General features: G+C 33.1%; 1 protein-coding gene across 1 annotated transcript; it reads right to left on the minus strand.

Moving 5' to 3' along the window:
* Nucleotides 1–8052: 8052 nt before the first annotated feature.
* Nucleotides 8053–20037, minus strand: LOC142528741 (uncharacterized). The gene is made up of 14 exons (XM_075633878.1): nt 19610–20037; nt 19173–19266; nt 12749–12935; nt 12249–12504; nt 11859–12074; nt 11686–11772; nt 11164–11298; nt 10904–11017; nt 10568–10815; nt 10394–10474; nt 9565–9796; nt 9022–9120; nt 8740–8925; nt 8053–8435 (listed from the first exon to the last, which is right to left on the minus strand). The coding sequence occupies exons 1-14, from the start codon at nt 20030–20032 to the stop codon at nt 8337–8339; spliced, it is 2457 nt and encodes an 818-aa protein (XP_075489993.1). The 5' UTR covers nt 20033–20037; the 3' UTR covers nt 8053–8336.
* Between the last annotated feature and the right edge of the window lie 6925 nt (nt 20038–26962).

Below are 26962 nucleotides of genomic sequence, written 5' to 3' on the forward strand. Positions count from 1 at the left end.
ACCTCAGTAAGAATTGAATCTATAACTTAAACCCCACGAAATAATGACTCTATCCGCTGAACTACTTATCACTTGCATTAAAATTATAACATTCTTTAATATATATAATTATTAAAACAGATCATGACACCAAAGTTAGTTACTTTAAGTATATCAAACTTAATAAAATAGTACAGAAGTATAGATATAGATAAGATTGCAGTTTTAATTTTATTTTTAAAAATAGAACAAGAAAAGGTTAAAATAGTATAATAGTTGTTTCACTTCATAATTAAAAGATATCATAAAATATCTACTATTTTTATCAAATAATTAATTACATTATTATATTAATGATATTTTAATCCACAATAAAAAAATTAATTAATTTTATTATTATTATTATTATTATTATTATTATTATTATTATATATATATATATATATGTTGAAAAATATATTTAAAATGTGAGTATTGAATATTTGAATGTTGAATATTTGAATGTTGAAAATAAGAGTTGTAAATATTGAAAATTAGTGTGTGATGATGTAGGTAATGATGTATTTTATTTTTGGATTATTTGTAAAGATTTCCTATAAATAGATCTCTCATTTGTGAAGAAAATCACAATTGAGTAGAGAGAAAAATATTATAAAGTGTGTAGTTTGGTAAATTTTGAGAGTTTGAGATTTTTACTTTTTACCATAAATTTTTACTTTTTCACAACACGTTATCAGCACGAAGCTCTAAAAGTCCTATATACTTTTCCAAGCTCCAAACAGAAGAAAAAAGGTAACAAAAATAATTATATTTATTTTACTGTTATTTATTTATTGTGTATTTATTTAATATACAATATAATGTTATTATTAGAAATAATAAAAATAAATTTTTCATAAACTTGTTATAAATCCTGGGAGGATGTTAAGACGACATCCCACACTCCCGGTAAGGGATACGACAAGTATAAAAGCCTATAAGGTTTTTAAACAAAATAAATTATGACACTCATTACAATATTATGATATGATATACATAATTATTTAAACATGTCTAATATTATATATATCATATTATTACCATAAAATTATACAAATACATACCTTTATTTTTTTTGTACCCCAACGGTCATAAATGGTAAAAAACGGCTAGTTTTTGCCCTATAAATATGATCTCACAAACACATTCCATCACTCCAACTTTCTCTTCTTCTCTAAAAATTATTCATCATCAAATTTTTCGAAGAAAAAAGAAGATGGCTTTCTCAAGGATATTTTTAATTATTTTGGTTATCATACTCACGAGTCTTTTATTTATCGGAGAATATCCTCCTCGTGCGTTTTCTTTATTTTTACAAATACTTGTACTTGTTGTTTATCCGTTACTTTGTATTGCAATAATTATTAACTAATAAAATGCATCGTAATTTTTTTTAGTACCACCATGTCAAATTTAACAAAGCTCGAATTTGTTGCGCTCGACATCACGGGAAAGAATTATATGCCATGGACTCTAGATGTAGAAATGCATCTTTAGTCATTGGGTCTAAGCGAGACCATTAAAGAAAATGGCATATGCACGTCACAAGAAAAGGCAAGAGCCATGATATTTTTGCGTCGACATCTCGACGATGGATTGAAATGTGAATATCTGACTGAAAAAAATCCCATGGCTTTGTGGAAGGGATTAAAAGAAAGATTCGAACATATAAGAGAAGTTATACTTCCGACCGCCCGGGATGAATGGAATACATTGAGATTCCAAGACTTTAAAAAAGTCAGTGATTACAATTCGGCGATGTATAGAATAATCTCGCAATTAAAATTTTGTGGACATGAGGTCACAGAATCTGAGATGCTTGAAAAAACATTTTCCACGTTTCATGCATCAAATATTACTCTACAGCAACAATATAGAGTACGTGGATTCGCGAGATATTCTGAACTCATCGCCTGTCTTCTTGTGGCGGAAAAAAACAACGAGCTATTAATGAGAAATCATCAGTCCCGACCCACTGGATCAACAGCATTTCCAGAAGTAAATGCTGTAATTAAAAATGAATTTAAACCTGGAAACCAAAATCAAATTCAAAGACAAGGTTTTGGTCGAGGTCGTGGACGTGGACGTGGACGTGGAATTGGCCGTGGTCGTGGTCAAGGCCGTGGTTTTGAAAATAATCGAGATAGTTATTTTTATAACTCATCTCAAAAGAACGTCCCAAACCATCCACAGAAAAGGCATCATGAGAATACAAATGTTAATGAGAAGCACTCAAAAAGATATGAAAGTTCTTGTTACAGATGTGGTACTCCAGGACATTGGTCCAAAGTTTGTCGAGCCCCTGAGCACCTTTGTAAACTTTATAAAGAATCATTAAAGGGGAAAGAAAAGGAGACCAACTTCACTGAACGCAGTGACCGTTTGAGTGATTCAACTCATTTTGATGCTGGTGATTTTATGAATGATTTCTCTGGAAATGATCAATATCTTGGTGGGATAGAAATGAACAATATTGATGCTACAGATTTTCTCAACGATTTCTCTGAAAATGAACAATATAATGGTAGAATATAAATGTACAATAATCTATTTTTCATGTATTCATAGAATAATGTTTTATTGTATAATTATGATTTGTGTTATATTTAAATATATATTGCAAGTAATTTATTTCATTGCATATTTTTTTGAAGTTCAAATATGGAAAATGCTATGAGCAAAGCTGAAGTTTGCATACCCGATAGTGGTACAACGCACACTATCCTCCGAGATAAAAGATATTTCTTGGAACTAAAACCAACAAAAACAACGGTGAATACAATATCAGGTCCTGTAGACTTGATTAAAGGATGTGGTAAAGCACAATTTTTGTTACCTAATGGTACAAAATTTTTGATCAATGATGCTTTATATTCACCACAATCGAAAAGAAATTTGTTGAGTTTTAATGATATATATTCTCATGGGTATGATACTCAAACAATGAATGAAGGGAATGAGAAATATATGTGTCTTATCACATATAAATCAGGAAAGAAATATGTGATTGAAAAACTACCAATGCTCCCTACTGGATTGCATTATACACATATAAGTCCCATTGAATCAAACATGGTAGTTGATAATTCTTCGATATTAACCAATTGGCATGATCGATTGGGACATCCTGGTTCAACAATGATGCGAAGAATTATAGAAAATACACATGGTCATCCAATGAAAGACCAGAAGATCTTTCAGAATAATAAGTTTCAATGTAAAGCATGTTCTCTTGGAAAACTTATTATAAGACCATCACCAGTCAAAATCCAAACTGAATCACCAATGTTTCTTGAACGTATTCAGGGTGATATTTGTGGACCAATCCATCCACCATGTGGACCATTCAGATACTTTATGGTATTGATTGATGCCTCCAGCAGATGGTCACATGTATGTTTATTATCAACTCGAAATGTTGCATTTGCAAGATTACTTGCTCAAATAATAAAATTGAGGAATCAATTTCCCGATTATACAATCAAGAAAATTAGACTTGATAATGCTGGTGAATTTACTTCCCAAACTTTCAATGATTATTGTATGTCTATGGGAATCATTGTTGAGCATCCTGTTGCTCATGTACATACACAGAATGGATTGGCTGAATCATTGATTAAACGTCTGCAAATGATTGCTAGACCAATGATTATGAAAACAAAGCTCCCTATTTCTATATGGGGACATGCAATTTTACACGCTGCTTCATTAATTCGCATCAGACCAAGTGCATATCATAAATACTCCCCATTGCAGCTTGCATTTGGTAAAGAACCAGACATTTCTCATCTGAGAATTTTTGGATGTATGGTGTATGTGCCTATTGCACCACCGCAACGAAAAAAAATGGGACCTCAAAGAAAGGTTGGAATTTATATCGGTTATGATAGTCCATCAATCATTCGATATCTTGAACCTCAGACAGGCGACGTGTTCACAGCACGTTTTGCTGATTGTCATTTTAATGAGGAAATCTTCCCAATGTTAGGGGGAGAACAGAAACATACCGAAAAAGAAATTACATGGTATGTATCATCATTGTTACATTTGGATCCAAGAACAAAACAATGTGAAAAAGATGTACAACAAATTGTACACTTGCAAAGAATAGCAAATCAAATACCAGATGCATTTGCAGACACAAAAGGGGTAACTAAATCATATATACATGCTGCAAATGCCCCTGCTCGAATTGAAATTCCAAAGAAACAAATGGAAGATACTCATGATGTCATTAAACGCCTGAAGCGTGGAAGGCCAGTCGGTTCCAAGGATAAAAATCCTCGAAAAAGAAAATTCATAGAGAAACACGATGATCACAAAATAAAGAATGACGTTTCTGAAGAAACACATGATGATCACAAAATAGAGAATGGTGTTCCTGAAGAAACACATGATGATGAAAATGTTCTGTCAGAACCACAAACTGACGAGAATCATGAAATCTCTATCAATTATATTAATACTGGAAAAATATGGAACCGAAAAGATATAGATGAAATTGATGATATATTTTCTTATAATGTGGCAATCGACATCATAAATGATAACGAAGATCATGAACCAAAATCTTTTGGTGAATGTAAAAATCGGCAGGATTGGATAAAATGGAAAGATGCCATCCAGGTTGAATTAAATTCGCTAAATAAACGTAATGTTTTTGGACCTATAGTCCTTACACCTGAAGGTGTAAAACCTGTTGGATACAAATGGGTTTTTATTCGAAAGCGAAATGAGAAAAATGAAATAGTAAGATATAAAGCTCGACTTGTTGCACAAGGTTTTTCTCAAAGGCCTGGAATTGATTATGAAGAAACGTATTCTCCTGTGATGGATGCAATTACGTTTCGGTATTTGATTAGCTTGGCGGTATCTGAAAATTTAGAAATGCGTCTTATGGATGTTGTTACAGCTTACTTATATGGATCACTTGATAGTAATATATATATGAAAATCCCTGAAGGATTTAAGATGCCTGAAGCACAAAGTTCAAAACCCAGGGAATGTTATTCTGTGAAATTACAAAGATCATTATATGGGTTAAAGCAATCAGGTCGAATGTGGTATAATCGACTAAGTGATCACTTGATGAAAAAGGGATATGTAAATAATTCAATATACCCTTGTGTTTTCATTAAGAAAACAACATCCGGATGCGTAATTATTGCTGTATATGTTGATGATTTAAACATCATTGGAACGAATAAAGAAATTCAAGAAGTTGTGTCATACTTGAAGGAAGAATTTGAAATGAAGGATCTTGGAAAAACCAAGTATTGTCTGGGTTTACAAATTGAACAAAAAGAATGTGGAATGTTTGTTCACCAGACAAATTATACAGAGAAGATCCTTAAACGTTTTAATATGGATAAAGCAAATCCTTTAAGTACTCCAATGGTTGTTAGATCATTAAACATAGAAAAGGATCCATTCCGTCCATGTGAAGATGATGAAGATATTCTTGGTCCAGAAGTACCATATCTAAGTGCCATCGGTGCCCTTATGTACCTTACAAATTGTACAAGGCCTGATATATCTTTTGCCGTGAATATGTTGGCAAGATTTAGCACATATCCAACAAAGAGACACTGGAACGGAATTAAACATATATTCCGTTATCTACGAGGAACGACAGACTTGGGACTTTTGTATTCAAAAGATGCTAATCCAAGTATAATTGGTTATGCTGATGCTGGATACTTATCTGATCCACACAAGGCACGTTCCCAAACTGGATATGTATTTACTCGTGGAGGCACTGCAATATCTTGGCGTTCTCAGAAACAAACGCTCGTAACAACTTCATCAAATCATGCCGAGATTATTGCACTACATGAAGCAAGTCGTGAATGTGTGTGGTTAAAATCAATGACCCAACATATCCAAATTTCATGCGGATTATCATCTGATGAGAAGCCTGTGATACTATATGAAGATAATGCTGCATGTGTTGCTCAAATGAAAGAAGGATACATAAAAAGCGACAGAACTAAACATATTCCTCCTAAGTTCTTCGCATTCACTAAGGAGCTAGAGAAGAATAAATATATTGATGTTCGTCACATTCAATCAAGTGAAAACTCATCAGATCTCTTCACAAAGGCACTTCCTACGTCAATATTCAGAAAGCACATATATAATATTGGGATGCGCAATCTACGAAATTTGTGAAGAATTGTTCGTGTCAACATGAGGGGGAGTTTACGTGACTGCACTCTTTTTCCCTTACTATGGTTTTTATCCCAATGGGTTTTTCCTAGTAAGGTTTTTAACGAGGCAGTATAAAAACACGTAATGAAGACAATCATTATGATCATCATCACAAGGGGGAGTGTTGAAAAATATATTTAAAATGTGAGTATTGAATATTTGAATGTTGAATATTTGAATGTTGAAAATAAGAGTTGTAAATATTGAAAATTAGTGTGTGATGATGTAGGTAATGATGTATTTTATTTTTGGATTATTTGTAAAGATTTCCTATAAATAGATCTCTCATTTGTGAAGAAAATCACAATTGAGTAGAGAGAAAAATATTATAAAGTGTGTAGTTTGGTAAATTTTGAGAGTTTGAGATTTTTACTTTTTACCATAAATTTTTACTTTTTCACAACAATATATATATATATAAAACACCATACTTACTTATGTTATATTATTTATCATCTTTCGTTTATTTTTTTAATCAATTTTTCAATCACCGAAAGTTATATTATATTTTATAATATTGGACAGGTACAGTCAATCTATTTGAACTATATATTACTACTAGACATCTTTTCTATGAAGTTGTAAAACAAAAGCTTGAAATTCGTTAGATTTTCTTGATTGGTTATTTAATTAAGACATAAATGAAATGTGAAATTATTGAATAATCTACAGAGAAAAATGAATCACTAAAATTTTATTTACATTTCATTGTAGTTTTAATTCGATAAATAATCATTAACTTAGCAACAACAAAAAAATTATCTGAGAAAGATTATTAATTTAGAGATATTTTATTGTATCTCTTTATCATCATAAAAAAATCATTCTAAATATATGGCAATAGCAATGTGAATATGGATATTTTGATATTTAAAATCCAGGAAGAGATCCTCTGTTACAATTGGTGTTCCAAATCGTGCTATATTTTGTCCAAACAAATCTAGTTTCAAAAAATTATTAAAAAGTAAATGCACTAAACACATGCAAGAAAAAAATAGAATAAATCACAGATAAAACATTCAATTTATATATATATATTTTGAAAAATAAATCACTAATAAATTATATCTTAAGCACTTTAAATGATTAAAACAATATATTGATGATTTTTTTAATTAATAAAATAGATGAATCAAATGTTTTATCGGTGATTCATTATATTTTTCATGCATGATGTTTAATGCATTTATTTTTTAATAATTTTGGCAAACTAAACTTATTTGAGTAAAATATAATACGATTTGATCCGATAAAAGCAAACAAAATATCAAAATATCCTAAAATAAATATCAAAATTAAATATATCTTTTATTTTTAAATGTGTCCATTTGTCTTCAAATATGGATATTTTGAAGATATATCAAAAATAATTTTACCCGTTTTTTAGAAAACTAAAAATAAAAAGACATTCAACCCTCGATACTTTGAAGATATATCAAAATTACATTCTTTTTTTTTTTTATGTTTTGAATCCACGTTGGAAGCCCAAAACACTGCATTAGGAGCCGATTAAGATGCTTTTTCCATTATAAATAAGCCTGTATTTTTTCAGGAACAAGCACACTGACATTAACATCCAACTTTACAAAAGGACTCGTCCAGTGACATAATTCTCTCCCGATTGTGAGAGAGATTCGAATATGAAGACAACAAAAAACCACTTCCCCAGTTATAATGAAAAACAAAACTCGTTAAACTCAGGAAGCAGCACATTAAAAGCTTTTAGCAGCAAGAATGTGAGTAACTTGGTTGGCAGAACACCTACAACCAAGCTAGATGCCAAATACTTATGAATTATGATTTAACAGCGAGAACATTGAAATATAAATTAGAAAAATGCATATTTAGCACAATGCTCCGGACTTTGTCCTTGCACCTTTTTTCACAAAACATACAACTTTGTATTGATGTTTGTTGCTCCCTTTTTCTTTTGTAAATTGGAGTTTTCTGAATATATATCGATGAACTTGTTATTCCCGCAATTCGAATACTTGACAAAACTGAGAATAGATGCTAAGAAGCCTCATTGGGTAACAAGAAATGATCCAATAAATGATCCAATCCTTTGAATTAGTTTTTCTTGTATGGAGTGGTCGAGTGGCCATCGGCTATGTTGTAATCAAGCACTCTCTGGGTAAACCAAAGTCCTTTTTCGAAGCAGAAAACTGCCGTCTCCAAGGGTCATTATGTAACTTGTAATGCAACACCTGACAAATAAGAGAAACAAGTATCAAGATTCGTGCATAAACAAATAAAATTGACAACTTTATCCAATATATCTGCAAATAGCAGTCAAGGGTGGATCCAGCAGGGACCCCTTGGATCTATTAAGTTGCCCCCCGTCAAAGAAATCCGTTAAATAGGTCAAATAGATTACTAGGTCCACCCTTGATAGCAGTTCAAACGGATTCTCAAGTACCAAAAGCGGATGGGAACGCCAGGCAACATATTATACAGTGTTCAAATTGTCTGATATCTCGGAGTTAACAAGAATACAATGTTTCAGTTTACCTGTATGAATGTGTTGAAGACATCATCTTCTTTAAGTTCTGAAAAAACTCGAGCCCAGTTTTCAACAAGACCAAGCGTATCGTTTTGCCTCTCAGCTTCTAGCAGGATAGAATCGCGATACAAGAATCGCTGCCAAATCTTTTTCACATTTGCCAATTTGAATTGTATTTCTGTCACGTTGATCCTCTGGTAAAATATAGCCCAAGATCAGTCAAGGTATGTGGATCCATATGCTATCAAATATAATAGACGCTAAAACTCCACGAAGGAGGTAGCGCTTACCCTGAGAATATTTATCATATTGGGGATTTCATCTTCACGAATACGAACTGCAAAGCTTTCATAGTTAAGGACATTCTCATATGGCAGGTAGATTCCATCCTGAAAGAAACGGACTCCAGGATTAAAGCATTGAGAATAAAAATACATTTGAGTTATATTTATACTATAAAAACTCAAGCGATTAACAAGTATGGATCTAGCATTGGTCCGAGGTGGAAAATCGCCCCTCAAATTTATGTAAATTTTCTAAAATCACAAGATTGATGATCCCCTCCTCCACCAACATCCCCCACCCCAACCCCCAAGTCCACGAGGCCCCCTCAATCAGTCCCACCACCCATAGCTAGAAGTTCAGGGTCAACCACCGCAAGGACAACATTAATTCCAAGAAAATACGACATTCAAGGGGAAAATTCGTACAAATATAATTAGAATTCACTAAGCACACGAAAGGATATGTTTTGCAAGCCATAAGAACCCCAGGCTAGGAGACGTACGGCTTTTGATGTATGAGAGGTGACCAATATACTCAAATTATAATACCTGAATGATCACAGGAATGCATCCTTGAAGAACACTATCTTCCATGCGTCCACTCCACCCATCTCCAGGCATAACCCCACAGAAGACAGAACTAGCCAACTCTTCATAATAGTTATCTGAACGTTCTGGAGTTACGATCACATCTTTTGCATGCTGATTCCCCAGTTTTCCTTCTTTATTGGGGCTCGATCCAAACTCTTCAGCCAACTTTTGCCTTATTCCCATGCTATACCTGTAAACATTACCATCTTCACATTCCGGTACTCCGATAATAAACTGAACAACTCTTTAGGTACTAGGAGTTTGTTTCAGGAGTGCAAATAATCAGAATCGAGCGGAATATTGCCATTATTTTCATGTTTGGGCTCAAGATGAAGTTTTTTGGTTGGCTCAAAGCTCAAACAAACTATCTGTTTCAGGGGCATGAATTTGATTCAAAGTCAAACTTGAGCTCCATTCATTTGATTCAAATGTAATTAATTATCTATAGAGAAGATGCATGAATTATGGCTTGAGCACGACAGCTCATTTAATTTTAAGCGTATTTATAGAATACAAATATATTAAACCTTAGCACGAGCTACCAAAATAATTCGGTTCAAAAATATATCCGAGCAAATCATAACTCAATTTGAAATCAATACTTTGAAATACAAGTAAAATAATGTTAGAGCTAACTCGAAAAACTTGCGTGTCAACTCGATTCACCCTAATATGTTGTATGGAACATCATGCTCACTTTATCACTGCCATTTATGTTAGATAGATATATTGAATAAAGAACATATTTCATGGGGTAGCATCCACACTTAAGATCATTTTAACTTACATAGCTTCGGGTCTGCCATATTCATAAGCTGGTCCTAAATTTCCATTGAAGTAGAAAAGCGTTTTTCTCTTCTCACGAGTCCTGAAACGATGTTAAATCATGTGTATTATCTTTACATGCACTTATGAAAAATGGGGGGAAAACGAGAATAGAACAATTTAAAGTGATGCGCACCTCTCCCAGAGTTTGCCAAACATATACCGCTCCTCAGGTCTCTTCCAGGCAGGAAGCACGACATCTTTGTCTGGGTCAAAGCACGAGTGATTTCCCCTTCTATCAGAAGAAATGCTATTCCAATTATCAGCCCAATATGCTGTTGTTGAATAATTGTGCTTCGAATTTGTGTTGCCCCAGTGGACGAGCATCGTGCTGTTCCATATTTCTTTAGGTGCATAGCAAGCACCTTCATCCCATGAAAAGAACTGTCTTCAGATATAGACAATTTAATTAGCTCAGAGGATAAGGTTGTTATAATAGAGTCAAGCGTTACATCAAATAGGGACAGTGTACCCATATGTGATCTTTTCCAGATGACTGATTCCAGTAAGAATACTGTGTCATAATGTGCCCGTATGCCTTTTTATAGAAATCTAGAGTTAATGAACTCCTCAACCCATGATGATCCTGAATTGAATCGGAAAAAAGATAGAAGCATATGTATCGAATATCATTCATAGGTAAATTGATGATATAATGATGCAAAAGATATGCATGGTTCTACAGGTATACGAGGAATAAGACAGTCAAGTACATAATCATCTCATTTTTACCTCCATGCTCAAGTGGGGAGCATCATCAGCACGGGTTATAATACATGAATCAAGCACTGGAACAAAGAAATAATCAGCTTCATCGCCGTTTAATGTCCGGTAAGGGCTGGCTAGTATACTTTCATAGATTGCCATCTGTGAAAAAGAAGTACGTTAGAATATATTTTTCTGTCAAACATAAATTAATCTTTTACCGTGAGTAGAAAGCTTTAGATGCTAGATCTCTGTAAGCTTGTTAATTTTCTATCGTATAGTATACCTTGTCCATGGATGGTAGATAATCTGAAGTTTGGACTCTTCTTATTATTCGATTCTAGATTATAATTACGAGACCTATGGGTTATGGGGCCACCATGCTTTTGCTCCAGTATAACTAGAAAATATTTGCACCGTATGTCTCAACTATATAAGGCATATAATTAACCTCTTCTAATTACTAATTATTCTTCTCCACAAAGTATTAAATTGAATTTAAACATAAAGATACGAAAAATATGAAATGGAATCAAATATAGTTGTTACCTGGGCGCCATATAGTTGCTCTGTCCACTGTGTAGCATTTCTGTCATCATATATTCTGTTTACACACTGATACTTGAAATGTCGTCCCTACATTTTCAAGACAGTCGACACAAAATATTATTATTTTCTCCACGAATAAAAAGACAACCAGGATAAGATTACAGATTACGTACCTCAAGGAGAAGGCTATTGAACTCAGCAGGCAAATCATAAACATAAATAAGAGGCCTTCTCTTGTGAACTACAGCATTGAGATTAGCAAGATTTTTTATGAGTTGTGCACTATCTGAAACATTAATCCACGCAGGTCGAAGCCACTTAGGCCACTCCATAATTGATGATGAAAAAGATGGAATACTACAATCTACCCCATACCAGCCGCTTTTACACTGCATATAAGCAGGTACATTCATGTTAAGGGTAATATGAAGACAAATTCAAAAGGTATTCAATTTCCTTCTTGTCAGAGTGATAGAAATTTCATAATCAAAGAGGCGATTTGCAAATATGACAAATTATTTGACAACCAACCAGCAATATCAAAATGTAATGGCATGTTTTACCTGACAGAAGCCACCACGGCAATGGCCACGGCCTGTGCATTGATTAATACACACACTCTCAACTGGAACCTCACAAAACAGTCCCCAAAGGCCATCATATTTGCAATCACATTGCTGCTTGAATTTCACTTCGGAAGCATAAGCTTTGGTAGGATCCACATTACACCAGCCTGAAATGTTTCCATTTGTAGTGAAGATATCTGGATCAGCTTTCGACCAATTAGTCAGACGTGGAGCACCAGGTTCAGTAGGCATGCTGGAAATACAATATAGCTATGACAAGGACAATATTGATGGAGCAATGGCAGATACAGTGTGTGTAGGCGCAGACCCAAGGATTAAAAAGAGGCAGTGACTAAACAGATTTCTGTGGGAGGAGTGGCAGAACTTTAACTTTTTAGAAAACTAAGGTAAAAATTAATTATTTTTTTAACGTGGGAGGGGAATAACTGCCCCCCGCTGGATCCGCCCTTGTGTATCAAGTGTCTAGTTCAGCTCACTTTATTATGAATCCGCATGCCTCAGCAGTAGGACGGTTTGGGTACTTCGTACCCTCTCCACAAAAGCACATGGCTCTTGTTGTATCACAATGGGCCGGACAAATAGAAACAACCCAATGCCCATATGGTAGCTCTTTGGAACCAGGATAGTTGCATATTAAATTTTGTCTTTCTGAACATCCTTCCCCTGCCATCCAAACATCAGATTTTGTTGATTTTGAAAATGACAAATAACTAACCATTAATAGCATGATTACTTAAACTACCCACTAACATCATGGGTCAATCATTCCATGATAAAAAAAACATTAACAAGAAGATAGGAACAACTTTGAAATATTCAACTAAACAACAGATAAGATTCCACGTCAGCAATCCTACAGCACTTTTTTTAACAAGTTTCTTATCTAAAAAAGTAACTGTTTTGGTATCTTCGCAATATATCCTTTGTTTTAACTTTAGAAATTCTAATTTTTTTACAGATATTTTTTTAGTATTCTCACCATATAGTTCAAGACTTCAATTTATAATTCAAGACTTCACTTCATGGTCCAAGACTTCTACACAGTAGCTATTCTATTCTTTTCTTCGTTTCATTCTTCTCTATTTATGATTCTTGTTTCAAAACTTCAACATCTGGTATCAGAACTCTCTTCCTAAGGTCCGTGTGTAAGTTTATCAAGTAATGGAAGCCGAAGTTAGTTTCTCCTTAACTGCTCCATTGGTGTTTCAATGGAGAAAAATACCAAATTTGGGAAGTACGTATGGAGACATACTTGGAAGCTTTGGATCTTTGGGAAGCAGTGGAAGAAGATTATGAAATCCCAGCACTTCCTAATAATCCCACCATGGCACAAATCAAAATGCAGAAGGAGAAAAAAACAGAGAAATCAAAGGCAAAGGCAAAGGCTTTCTTGTTTGTTGTTGTCTCACCCACTATCTTCACTTGTATGATGTCTCTGAAGTGAGCTAAAGAGATTTGGATTATCTCAAGACTTTCATATCAATTCAAGTAAGAAAGTGTTGAACCCGATATGTGACTTTGAGTTGCCGAAGATGAAGAAAACTGAATTCATCAAAGAGTATTCTGACAGGTTGCTTAATATTGCAAGCCGAGTAGATTACTTGGTTCGTCTCAACCAGATTCAAGGATGTTGAAAATATTCTTGTAATGATACTTGAAAAGTTTGAGGCCACAATAACATCCTTAGAAAAACTAAGAACATGCTTGGTATGAGATAATGAGATGGGAATGAAATACTCATGTTGGTATGACATTGTCTCATTCCAATGGGAACGGTGATTCCCATATTCTTGGGAATAGGATAATTCTCACTCCTCACTTTCTATATTTATAAAATATTTATCTTATTTAGCTCAAGTAATATAAATCTATATCTCAATAATAATAATAATAAGAATAATATTTTATTACAATTATAAAATTAAAATACTTAAATAATAATCATGAAAATAATAATATTATCAAACAAATCACTATCATTTATAAATATAAAATAATAATAATAATTAAAATAAATAAAAATAATAATCATGTAATAATAATATAAAATATATATATAATAAAATAATTTTTAAATAATAATAATTATTATTATATTTTATTAAAGAACAATTATTCTAATAAATAAAATACTATTAAAAAAAATTTAAGATAGATAGTTATATTAGTTTTATATAAAGATAAATTTATAATAATTAATAGAGTCAGTATTTATAATTTTATTAATTTTTAATAATTATAATAATAATAATAATCATAGTAAACATTTTTGAGTAACTATTATTTTGAAATTTAATTAAGAAATTATTGGACAATTAAAATTAATTTAATTTCATTCTTGTTTTATTTTTCTGGTATCAATCATTTGAATGTAATAAACATATCATTTCATTCCTATTATTATTTCATTCAAAGTTGTATTCATTCTTACCTTATTTTATTCCAATATTCAATCATGGCCTAAGGTCATGTCAGAAATCTCTCTAGCAGAACTATTGAATGCATAGCTAGCCCATGAGAAAAAAAGAGCTATATGAGAGAGGAAGATGAAGTTGATGGACCCTTATTTGTCAAGCACCAAGAGAATGCAAGAAACGACTGGAAAAGGAAGGGCAAAAGCATCTGGGCTCAAATGGAGAATTTCCAGCCAACAACAACAGGTACAAAGCTGGAAATAAGAAGAGATCTCATCCTCCATGCCAAGATTGTGGTGGAAAATCACATCCACATTTTAAATGTTGGAGAAGATCAGATGCCAAGTGCAACAAATGCAACATGAAGCTATCATTGCAAAACCGAAAATCAACAACATGATGAAGATGCACAGGTTGTTAATAAAGAGGAGGAGGATCCATTGTTCGTGACTGCATGTTTCTCTAGCATCGAATCAAGTGAGAGTTGGCTTATTGAGTGGTTGTACCAACCACATGACACGTGACAAGAATATATTCAGAGATCTAAGGAGCACATACACGTCGAAGGTTTGAATTGGAAATAGAGAGTACATTACAGTCGTAGGAAAAAGAACAGTTACTATTTCAACATGTTCAGGTACAAAATTCATTTCCGATGTGTTGTATAACCCTGAAATCAGTCAAAACTTGTCAAGTGTTAGACAACTAATTGAAAAGGGTTATAAAGTTGTTTCCGAAGAAAAATGTTGCTTAATCAGAGATGTTGTTGGCCAAGATAATTTCAAAATAAAAATGAAAGGAAAAAGCTTTGCTTTAAATCCATTGGAGGAGAAGCAAGTTGTTTTCCCAGCCAAAGAAAATATCGCAAAGATATAGCACAAGAGACTCGGTCACTATCATCATTAAGGATTGTTGCAGATGAAGTCTAGGATGTTGGTAAATGATCTTTGATGATCATATTCCAAATTGCAAAACATGTCAGTTTGGAAAGCAAAGTAGGAAATCATTTCCTAAGGTAGCATGGAGAGCATCAAAGAAGGTACAATTAATTCATACAGATGTTGCAGGACCGCAATAAACACTTTCTCTGATTATGTTATTTTTATTAATGATTTCACCCGTATGTATTGGATTTCCTTTTTGAACTTCAAGTCAGAGGTGCCTCAAGTGTTCTGGAATTTTAAAGCCAAAGTTGAGAATGAGAGTGGTTGTAGAATTCAAACTCCTAGATCAGACAATGGCAAGGAGTACATCTATGAAGCATTCAATCAATTTTGTGAGGTGGCGGGCATCCAACATTAATTATTTGCTCCTATGCAACAAAATGGAGTTAGTGAGAGACGAAACAGATTCATAATGAAAGGGCACGATGTATACTACATGAGAAAGCCTTCCAACACAGTTCTGGGTTGAAGCTGCAAGCACTGCTGTTTTTCTACAAAATAGGCTTCCCGCAAGAGCAGTGAAGGATCAAAAACCATTTGAGGCATGGTAGGTTATAAACCATCTCTGAATTTTCTTCAAATATTTGGATGTTTGTGCTCCACTCATGTTCCACAAATCAAGAGAGATAAACCAGATAAAAGAGCACTTCCAGGCATTTTCATTAGTTATAGCTCAGTTGCAAAAGCTTATAAAGTTTTCCAGCCACAAAATGGAAAAATTATTATAAGCATGGATGTGCACTTTATGGAAGACGAAAAGTGGAACTGTGATATTGCAAAAAAGGTGAACCTCAAAGGAGTCAAATTTCAAGTTTCCTATTTAAGACACAGTCGAACCAAGCATAGAGGACTTGGAAAACGAGATGATGGATGATGTTCCTGTCAGAGGTACAAGACTACTTTTTGATGCTCATCAAAGATGCAATATTGTTATATGTGAACCTGCAGATTATGAGGAAGCCAAGAAAAATCAAAACTGGATTGCTGCAATGGAGTAGTTGTTGATGATTGAAAAGAGCAAGACTTGGGAGTTGGTTGACTGACCCAAAACAGAAAAAAATTGGAGTCAAATGGGTGTGTAGAACTAAGCTTAATGCTGATGGCCCAATCAACAAGCATAAAGCTAGATTTGTGGTTTAAGGATATGCTCAAATATTTGGTGTGGATTGCTCAGACTCCTTCACACAAATAGAAAAACTCCACACCACCAGGCTCTTACTCGCCATTGCAGCACAAAAGAATTGGAAAGTGTACTAGTTAGATATCAAGTCGGCATTCTTGATTGATTTTTTGCAGGAGGAGATTTACGTAAAGCAACCGGAAGGTTATGTGAAGGAAGGAGAGGAAGATAAGGTTTATCTACTTAAAAAGACACTCGAAGGATTGAAACAAGCTCCAAGAGCTTGTTATAGCATAGCTGATGAACATTTGCAGAAATTGGGATTTGCTAAAAGCAAACATGAATCGACATTGTATGCCAGATACAATGGAGCTGACATTCTTATCATCTCATTTTACGTTGATGTGCTTGTGACAGGAAACAACACAAGTCTTGTGGAAAAGTTTAAGCAAGAAATGATGGAAGTTTTCACTTGGAATGAACATTAAACAAATTGAGCATGAAATCTTCATCTATCAGAATAATTATGCCAAGGCAATTCTGAAGAAGTTTAAACTTGAAGAATGCAAAGCAATGAACACTCTCATAAACCAAAAGAAAAGCTCTGTAAAGAGGATGGAGCAGACAAAATTGATCAAGCATATTTAGAAGTTTGATTGATTTCTTGATGTATCTCACAGCAACTCAGCCTGATATTTTGAAAGATGTAAGTATTTTGTCTCGATTTATGCATTGTGCGAGTGAATGGCATCTTAAGGCTTCAAAAAGGGTAATTAGATATGTGAAAGACACATTTGATTTTGGCATTAAATTCACGAGCAGCAAAGAGTTCAAGCTGGTTGGATTTTCAGATAGCGATTGGGGAGATTCCGTTGATTGCATGAGAAGCATTTCAGGCTACTGTTTCAGATTTGGTTCTGGTTTTTTCTCATGGAGCTCTAAAAAACAAGAAACTGTAACTCAATCCACAGCTGAGGCCGAGTTTGTTGATGCGACAGCTGCTGTTAATCGAGCTTTATGGCTAAGGAAGTTTTACTTGATCTTCACTTGGAGCAAGAGAAAAGCACGGAGATTCTAGTTGACAACCAAGCTGCTATAGCTGTCTCTCATAATCCTGTGTAGCATTACAACATCAAGCTACTCTTCTTAAAGGAAGGAGATGTGGTTCTAGTCTACTGCAAAACTGAAGATCAAGTTGCAGACATTTTAACCAATCCTCTGCCAATTAGCAAGTTTGAATTTTTTAGGACAAAACTTGGTGTTTGCAGCTCCTAAAGCAAGGAGAAGTATTAAGAAAAAGTTCTCTAGGATTGATGACGTGGAATTTTATCTGTTGTTTAGTTGAATATTTCAGAGTTATTCCTATTTTCTTGTTCATGTTTTTTATCATGGGATGATTGGCACATGATGTTAGTGGGTAGTTTAATTAATCATGCTTTTTGTGGGTAATTATTTCTTATGCTTTAATTGTAATGTTTCCGAAATTATTTTTATACGAAGTTTTAGTATTCTGACTATATAGTCCAAGACTTCCCTTTATAATCCAAGACTTCACTTCATAGTCCAAGACTTCAACGTAGTAGCTATTATATTCTTTTCTTTGTCTCCATCTTCTTTATTTACGATTCTTGTTTCAAAACATCAACAAAACTTCCAGAACACCGCAGGCAACCAGATATCTAGGATGTTAGCAAACACCATAAGTATATTTCCCTTACCTTCATTAGAACACATGCAGTTCATAACGCTTATAATGCCAACATTCACTCAAAAATCCACCTTAACCTTAAAATAGATTAAAAACTTCAATACCAACAGTTTCTGTTTTAGCAAGTTTATTAAGTAAGTACTGATAAAATCCACCTTTTTTCATATTCTCACGTGTAATAGCTTAACTCGAGGGGGAAATAATTAGAAATCATTGTGCTTAAAGATATTAAACAAATGGTTATAGAAAGGGTACTCTCACTGTCTCACAGTTTAGACAGCTTATCCCTTGAAATTAACTATAGACATCAACATTATGACAGGACTCCAGATTCTTGTTTTCAGTTGAGCACCACTTGCCTATCTTCTATACATTCACGAATAAATTAATGTGTTTTGGCATGTCGATATACGTACTATACTAAAGTTTGTTAAAAGATGATATTTATAGCCTAAGAAAGTATGATCCATCCAATAAATGGTCTCATAATCATAGTCATCGCTAACTCAAAGGAAATTTTCAAGCATGTACACATTATATAATGTGAGGAAATAATGTTTCGTATCCGACAATTTAACTCTAATACTTGGTCTGTTTCTTCCAAGTTCTAATGGTGGGTTTAACTTAGCCATAAAAACACAAAGAAACAATCAGTGTGCATAAAGATTATCTAAATAAAATGAAAAATAACATAGATGAGGTTAAAAAAGATACCAGTGAAGCCATGAAAGCATCGGCATTCACCCAACTCATGATTACAAACGCCTTGACCACTACATTGATTTTTGCAATGCTTCCCACCAATTTCCTGGTATACATATATACAGAGAGTAGGTTAACCACCAAAAAGTAGAATTTATAACAACCATCAAGTTTTTTCAAGAGAATCAGCTTGACTTTATGGGGATAAAATTCTCAGTGGATAAAGTTGTGGAAGATCTGAATATGTAGTTTTGTGCAAAATACAAATAAAATTTAAAAGTGTCTATCAACATGTTCAAAAAGGCCAGGAAAGAATAATCTTGATGAAGAAGAAAATTGCTAAGAATCAAAATATATATTCTACAATCTGTTATTGAGTCTCATTCTATAATACACTCTCCGATTTCTAACAATAGTCATCCTAAATTATTTATTTTGGAATTTATTACCTCCACAACGTTAACAGCATTGGATTTCGAGTTGCAGCCAGATAACCATCTGCCGACCTCTGCCTTCCACGGAGCACCATTATAAGTCACAGCACCATGCCAGTCAGCTGGAAACTGAACTTTTAAATCAACCATCGGCTGAAAGTTCTGTTTAGAGTAGTCTGTGCTTCCTTCTATCCATCCCTTTCCAGGAGCATTTTCTCCGGTTAGATTTGTTTTTACAGAATCTGGTATCATGCTTTTGCCTACTTCAGTGGATCCATTTAGTGGGAAACAGGAGCTCTGAACTTGTCTGAGGTTCATGTAGTCCAAAGAAGGAACCAGTGGATAGAGGAATAGATGAATGACTGAAACTAATGCCAAAACCGAAGCTATGGTAGCAACCAGGGACCATGACCACTTCCATTTCTGAAGAGAGAACATGATTCCCGTAAACCCTTCTTCTCGATTTATTCAACGATTATTTCCTCGATTCAATATGTGTCTCTTTTACTGGTTTGTGAACACAATCAAGATATAAGAACTTCTACTTGGCCTTCGGCATTCCTAAAAAATAAAACACAGTTACCAAGATCACCATGACATAAAAGGGAACAAATAGCACGAGACAATAAAAATAGCCCAGCCTAGAGCCGATACTAGAAGATACAAAATTCCAATTTTATAACTCCAGAAAATCTGTATACACCAAACAATACTCAGACTTCGAGAAATCAGAGCCAACTAAAGTACCAACATCCAATTTCTAGTTAAAATTCATCGGGGAAAAAAAAATCAATCTTTCTGAACAAAAATGCAGAGTCAACGTGGGGAAAAAGGTTAAAAAAAAAACTGGAAAATGACTCAAAACAAATCTTAATGCATTTGACCAAAGTTCAAAATCTTCACCCACAGCCTAGATGACACAAATTCTGTTCTCACCAATCCATACATCAGCACGCTCAAACAGTTCAGCATAAAGACAAGAATTCAACACATAACAATGGGAATAAAAATATTCATATCTAGCAAGAAAGCAAATTATTTCAACGTAAAAGAACCTTAAACAAGATCGCGGAGTCGATAATAATAACGAACACAAAAAAAAAATCAGAGGCAAAAATTAAGATTTTCGAAAACAGTCCTACACAAACTTGCCTGGAATCCAGAGAGAGAGACAGAGGGATTCCCAAGCGGAATAGCTGTCAATTATCAACCCGACCCAGATGGAAATTATAAGTAAATTAAAAAAAAATGTATGCACGGGCTCTATATACACATATATATATACACACACGGGCTGCCACTGTATGCAATGCGAGCTTTGGCTGAAAGGTTGGACAGAAGGGTAGAAAATTCCTGTAATTAATGCCACTGTCTGCTTAATTTTATTTTGTGTTCATTAAAAAAATTTATTTCCGGATTAAAATTTTTTTTTTTCGAAATAACTTATTTTTTTAAAACTGAGAACTAATGCCGTTATTTTGGTGTGTACTGAATAAATTCGATTTTTGTCATATAACTCTACTTCATTAATTTATCCAGTATTTTGTTTAAGTTTCGCGATAATTAGAGTTAAAAATAATTATTTATACGTATCTTTCGATTATCATAATATCTACATTATATATCATTTATCACACTCTTCTAGCCATTTTAATTTAGCATACGACTTATCGATCGATTATGAAATACTAGTCATCCTCCACACTTTTTTTTATCTGTGCATAATATGATACATATTTAAAGTATAATAACAAAACTTGAAAAGAAAAGTTAATATTTAATTTTAGTTTTTATTTACATGAAATTTTGAAAACAAATGAATATTTAGAAAATAAGAAATAAAAATCACATAGAATAGATGGTGGTAGCCTAATAGTTAGATACTTGGAGGAGCAAAGACACGAGATAATGGAGAGAAAGTGGATAGCGTTGCAGAAATTAAGCTTAAAATGAGTTGTTAATATTAAGTAATGTCATTTTGTAGATTATATTTATAAATTAAATTAAAGGTATTTAAGCGAGGTATTTAAGTTTGAATAGGTCTCTTGTAAGACGGTCTCACGAATCTTTATCTGTGAGACGGGTCAATCCTACTGATATTCACAATAAAAAGTAACACTCTTAGCATAAAAAGTAATATTTTTTTCATGAATGACTCAAATGAGAGATTCGTCTCACAAAATACGACCTGTGAGACCGTCTCACGTAAATTTTTGCGTTTAAGTTTACTCATTAAAATGATCAAAATAGTTTTTCAATATGTATTATTAAATTATAATAAAATATATACATTCTCAAAAAATTGTAAAAGATATATCTCAACAATAATCAGCATATATATATATATATATATATATATATATATCATCGAAACTATTTAATATTTCCATTTGTATGTTAATATACAAGTGAAAAGCCAGCAAGCACGTCTGATTAATTCGACAAATATTATACATTAAACCGACAAGTAGAGAAGAAAAGTCCTTTCTTCCTAATTTCTTTTTTTTTTTCCGAAAAAAAGTCCAATTTTACACAATAGAAAAAAAGTTGCAACGTTCAATTCATATATATATTTTTATTATGGACGATAATATGATCATCGAGTTTAAATTTTATATAGTGGGTTTATTCGTTTAGCTACTAGTTAATCCATAATAATATTTACTTTCATACCTCAGGGATGAACCCATCAAGATCCGGCCCAAACTCACGGCCCATATCTAAGGCCCGCAGGTGAATGGCCCATAACAAGCCCAGGTATTCTCCTATAAATACCAGGTTTGAGCGTATGATTATGGATTCAATATATTGTTTTCAGCAGCACCCTTAGCTGCTCCCCCCATACATCCTCAGTCACTAACTTGAGCGTCGGAGGGAGGGGCTACGTCAGGACACCCTCCTGGCCCCCTCCGAACGGTCTTCTTCGTGATTCAAGGCTCATGATCATTTCAAAACCCTGCGTCTGTACTAGTGACGCTTGCCGGAATCGGATCCTAAATTTCCCGTGAGTATCATACTTGATCATAATTATTGATCTAAAACAATTGAAAATGTTAAATAATCGTTTAGTTCGTATGACGTAATAATGATAGAATGTTGTATAATTAATATTGAAATAATAAATTAAAAGATATAAATAATAAAAATATATATAACTCCAATTATTAAAGCAATCGAGTCGGCACGTGAGGTCGAAACCAAATTTAAAAAAAATAAATAAAAAATTCAGTCGTGTTTTTTACAGGTTAGCACAAAGTTGACATTGAAAATGGGTGAAGCGTTGACGTTTTAAGTTGCCCAAGCCGGGGGAGGTGCAAGATTAGGCAGCTAGCTAGGTTGGGAATGCGAATCACATTTGATTTAGTGGTTTTCAGTTTCAAATTTAGGCTCTGGGACTTTCATTATTGCACTAAATTGCAGCATCAGTTATTTACTTTTTGAAAATAACTATTAGGTGCTCTTTGTATTTAGCAAGTCTAAATTCATTTATCTAGAGGCAATAGTAAAAAGCATAGCTGACAATATTATTTTTTTATGATGATAGAATCCGAAGTTGTTATCATTCAATGTATATTGGATAAATTCATGAGCTATTACACAATTACACAAGTCTAAATCACGCTTGTCAAATAAACTGTGAAACAAACCATATGTGATAAGCTCGTCCGATAAAGTGTTGACACAAAGAACTAAACTCATAATTATTTGTCAAACGTTTACATAATCCACCAATTCGTGCAACTCATATTGAACTATTGGATGGATCATAAGCATAGGTATCCAACCTTTATTATATAGTAACAACATATAACAAATAATTTAGATATATTGTATTTATAAAATAAAGTTTCAAGTTTGAGACATCTGGATTTCTATTCTAATTTTTGTTTATAAATGGACATTCTATAAATTATGAACACAAAAACTCTAATTCAATCTGATATTTTTTATGTTAAAAACGATTGCTAAAAACTTACTTAATGATAAATATGTTTTGAAAAATCGATCATTGTATCAATAAAAGTGCAAAATTATATTGAACCGATGGCTAAGTTTTGGCAAGGAATATATGTTTCTTTATCAAACATTTTTGCGATTGTGTGATTTTGTACAGAGGGTGTATTTGTATTATTTGCAATTTTCCCCTCGTTGGGTATAATTTCCTAAAATGTGTAAAATTAGATAGAAGACGCGATTGGAGATGGGGATGGGCAGGCACGTCATCAGCAAAGCTATTAGGAGCAGAAATTAAGGCCCAACATACGTTTGGGCCGGTGTTTGTTTTTGGGCACAGGCCAAATCAGCCCATATTCAGAGTCGGATCTCTCACGGATTGAATTGGTGAAGTTGATGTAGGAAATTTGGATTTTTAATAGAGGTTTTTAGACAAGTGCTTTTTGGGGTTTTAAGAATCATAAAAGCTTTTGCAAATTCCGTGAGAATAATTTTCACAAATAGATCCGCGGAAAAAAATGTCACACACAACCTAAAAACACGTCGTCTCGGGTTATAATTTTTTATTTTTTGAATAACTATCCTCTTAAACGGTCTAATATATTTATAACCTTATAATTCATATTTACAAAAAAATTTACTTTTTTATGAAACGTGTCGGATTAAAGTCATAAAATTGATCATGAGATAGTCTCATGTTAGTTTTTTCGAACCTTGAGAACTCACAATCGCCAACTTTGGTATGTTTTGGGTAAACTTTAGTCAACACAGATAAATCACACTAAACAAATCATGTATGACAAGCTCAAAACATATATGACCTATGAAGTGAGAGATTGAACTACGACCTTTTGGTACGAGTTCATCGTATCTATTGAAGACTCTCATAGGAGTTTTCATGTAATTTTTTTGAAAAAAATATATAATGACTCGTGATGTTTTTGTTATCCCATAAATATTTTTGTATCATAATCAACCTTTTCCATTGGTGTTGTGTGCTCACCAAATATAGAAGTTGTACCCTTTCTGAAAATGTGCAAGCTCTTATTTGCACACATAATTGGTTACATGGTTATGTTAATAGTAATTTCAGTGACGAATTATTGAATTTTGTTGTTTACTTACTTTATATATTGATTTATTGTGATTTGAATTTTAATTTTTTTTATTAATGTAGATAATGAAGATGGTGTAGGAATTATGACAACTTTATCTTGTGAGGGATCAATTGTTTTGGAAATTATCGAAGAAGAAGGAAAAAAAGAGACGGTGAAAATTAGGAAATAAATTTTGAGAGGATGGTTGATGAATTTCGAAATATTTGTAATTGTTTATGTATGGTTTCGAATTTTCGGTTGATGAATTTTGAGAGAATTATATTTGTTAGAATGATTTATGTATTAATAATTAATTTTGAAGGATTTATATTATTTAGAATGTTTATGATTGTATGATGTGAGTTGATGAATATTAGAAAACTCATATTATTTACAATTATTTATATTATTTAAAATATTTTATTTATGTTTTTTCCCGAATTTTTGGCGGGTGAACTCATATTATTTATAATTGTTTATATATATATTCGATTATCGAGTACATGTCTGCGTATGAATATATGTTGTTATTATTTAACATTGTTGGATGTTGTAGTAATAAATAATTGGGAATTAGTCATTTGACAGTATTTAGTTTGTTGTTGTTTTTTTTTTTTTTAATATTGACGTTTGAGAATTATGAAGTTGAGTATGATATTGGTGGTATTGTTGATATTGTTGGCTGTTCGATATTGGACAACAAATTGAGGTTGTCAGTACTAGGAGAATGGCGTATTGTTGATGTTTGTCGTAGTAGTAGAAGAGCAATTATTGTTGATATTATTGGTTGTGGTACCATCCTTCGTCTCGAAACATCGAATGGATGTTCAAATAGTACAAAGGAGTCATAAAGTATTCCTGTTATGATTTAAGTTATATTATGACTATAATTTTTTTATGTATTATGATGATATTTGTTGTATATATTCTTTTTTGAGAGACTATTTCTATCGGACTTTTTACAAGACTATTGTTGAGATATGATAGAAATGAAAGAATAAGTGTGTCTAGTCAAAATAATCTTGTAGTCGTGAGTAGATAGAAAAAATATAATTTTATTATTGTATTCAAGTTATGTGTGATATAATGATTATACTATTACTGATACACTGATTTAAATAGTGTGTTGACTTCACTATTTTGTAATATATACATTATATTATCAAGTTGTCAAAAGACAAATTTTTTGTATATTACGTAATATATTGTATGATTACGTGACAAGTTTTGAGGTGCCACGATAATTCAAACCCAAAAGTTTTACTGTTATTATTACATATGAAAAAACTTCGCGCAGAGTAATACTTTTGAAGGATCCAAGAAAATATGCAAGAAAATATGATTTTAATGAATGACCGATTTCATCACATTATTTGCAATCCCAATTGTCAATACCACATTGTCTAAGTTACGTCATATATTAAGACATTTTGCATCTTCTATTTTAAAATCTTCGTGTGATTTTTCATTTAATGATTATAATTGCAATAAAACTCAAATTTTCTTTCTCCGATTTACCTAGCAATCAGTTTTAAATATTTTGATCGAATACACGTATCTCATCAATTATATATATCTCATAATGACTTTAAATATTATGTTGATCCATGAGTGAGGTCGATCAAGTCTAACAAAACCAAAAGCTTTAGGTACAAGGAACGAAGATCCAAAAGGTTCACTTAGGGTACTCATCCAAAGGGATGATCACAAACATGGGTCCAGAAAGCGTCTAGAAGGGTAAGTTAATATCAAGATTGTCTCTAGAGATCGGAGCACGTCCTTGGACGACAAGAGGTTGGTCATGACAAGGGAGCTCGGGTGTGTCTCGAGTCAATTAAGATCTTACTAAAAGCAATGACATGTGACATGTTAATTTGGGAATAAGAGTTGTAGTATTTTATATTCTTTAACATAAATAAAGATTCTTATATTTGGATTGTTTAGATATACGTTAGATTGACCACTAGACCATATATATCAAGCACATAAAACTAGTGCTAGTTAATGGGCCCCGAGGCCACTTACTTTACCAAGCACCTAGAGGGGCGACCTTCGAACCACCCCGTACGATTGGATCTCACATAATAGGTTGATTTACTCGAATTTCCTAAGTTCAGAGCCATGAATTCACTATAAATATCATTTCTTTTCTTAATTTTGGTTTAATGTATTTTGTATTCATTCTCAGCATATATTTACCCAGAGTTTGATTTGAACGTCGGAGGAAAGACACACCGGAGCACACCGTCCGGCTCCTATCTAACGTTCTTTATATTTGATTTCATGTGATATCACGTTGTCAGGACTCTCAGGTCAG

Source organism: Primulina tabacum, chromosome 16 (genome assembly GCF_025594145.1).
Source record: "Primulina tabacum isolate GXHZ01 chromosome 16, ASM2559414v2, whole genome shotgun sequence".
NCBI lineage: Eukaryota > Viridiplantae > Streptophyta > Magnoliopsida > Lamiales > Gesneriaceae > Primulina > Primulina tabacum.

Bases quoted from the DNA above. Each gene is read 5' to 3' on its own strand.
- LOC142528741 (XM_075633878.1), bottom strand. From the start codon at position 20,032: ATGTTCTCTCTTCAGAAATGGAAGTGGTCATGGTCCCTGGTTGCTACC. The intron at 19,267-19,609 runs GTAATAAATTCC...TATGTATACCAG, and splicing joins ATGCTGTTAACGTTGTGGAG to GAAATTGGTGGGAAGCATTG. The intron at 12,505-12,748 runs GTGAGCTGAACT...TTGTATTTCCAG, and splicing joins GCATGCGGATTCATAATAAA to CATGCCTACTGAACCTGGTG.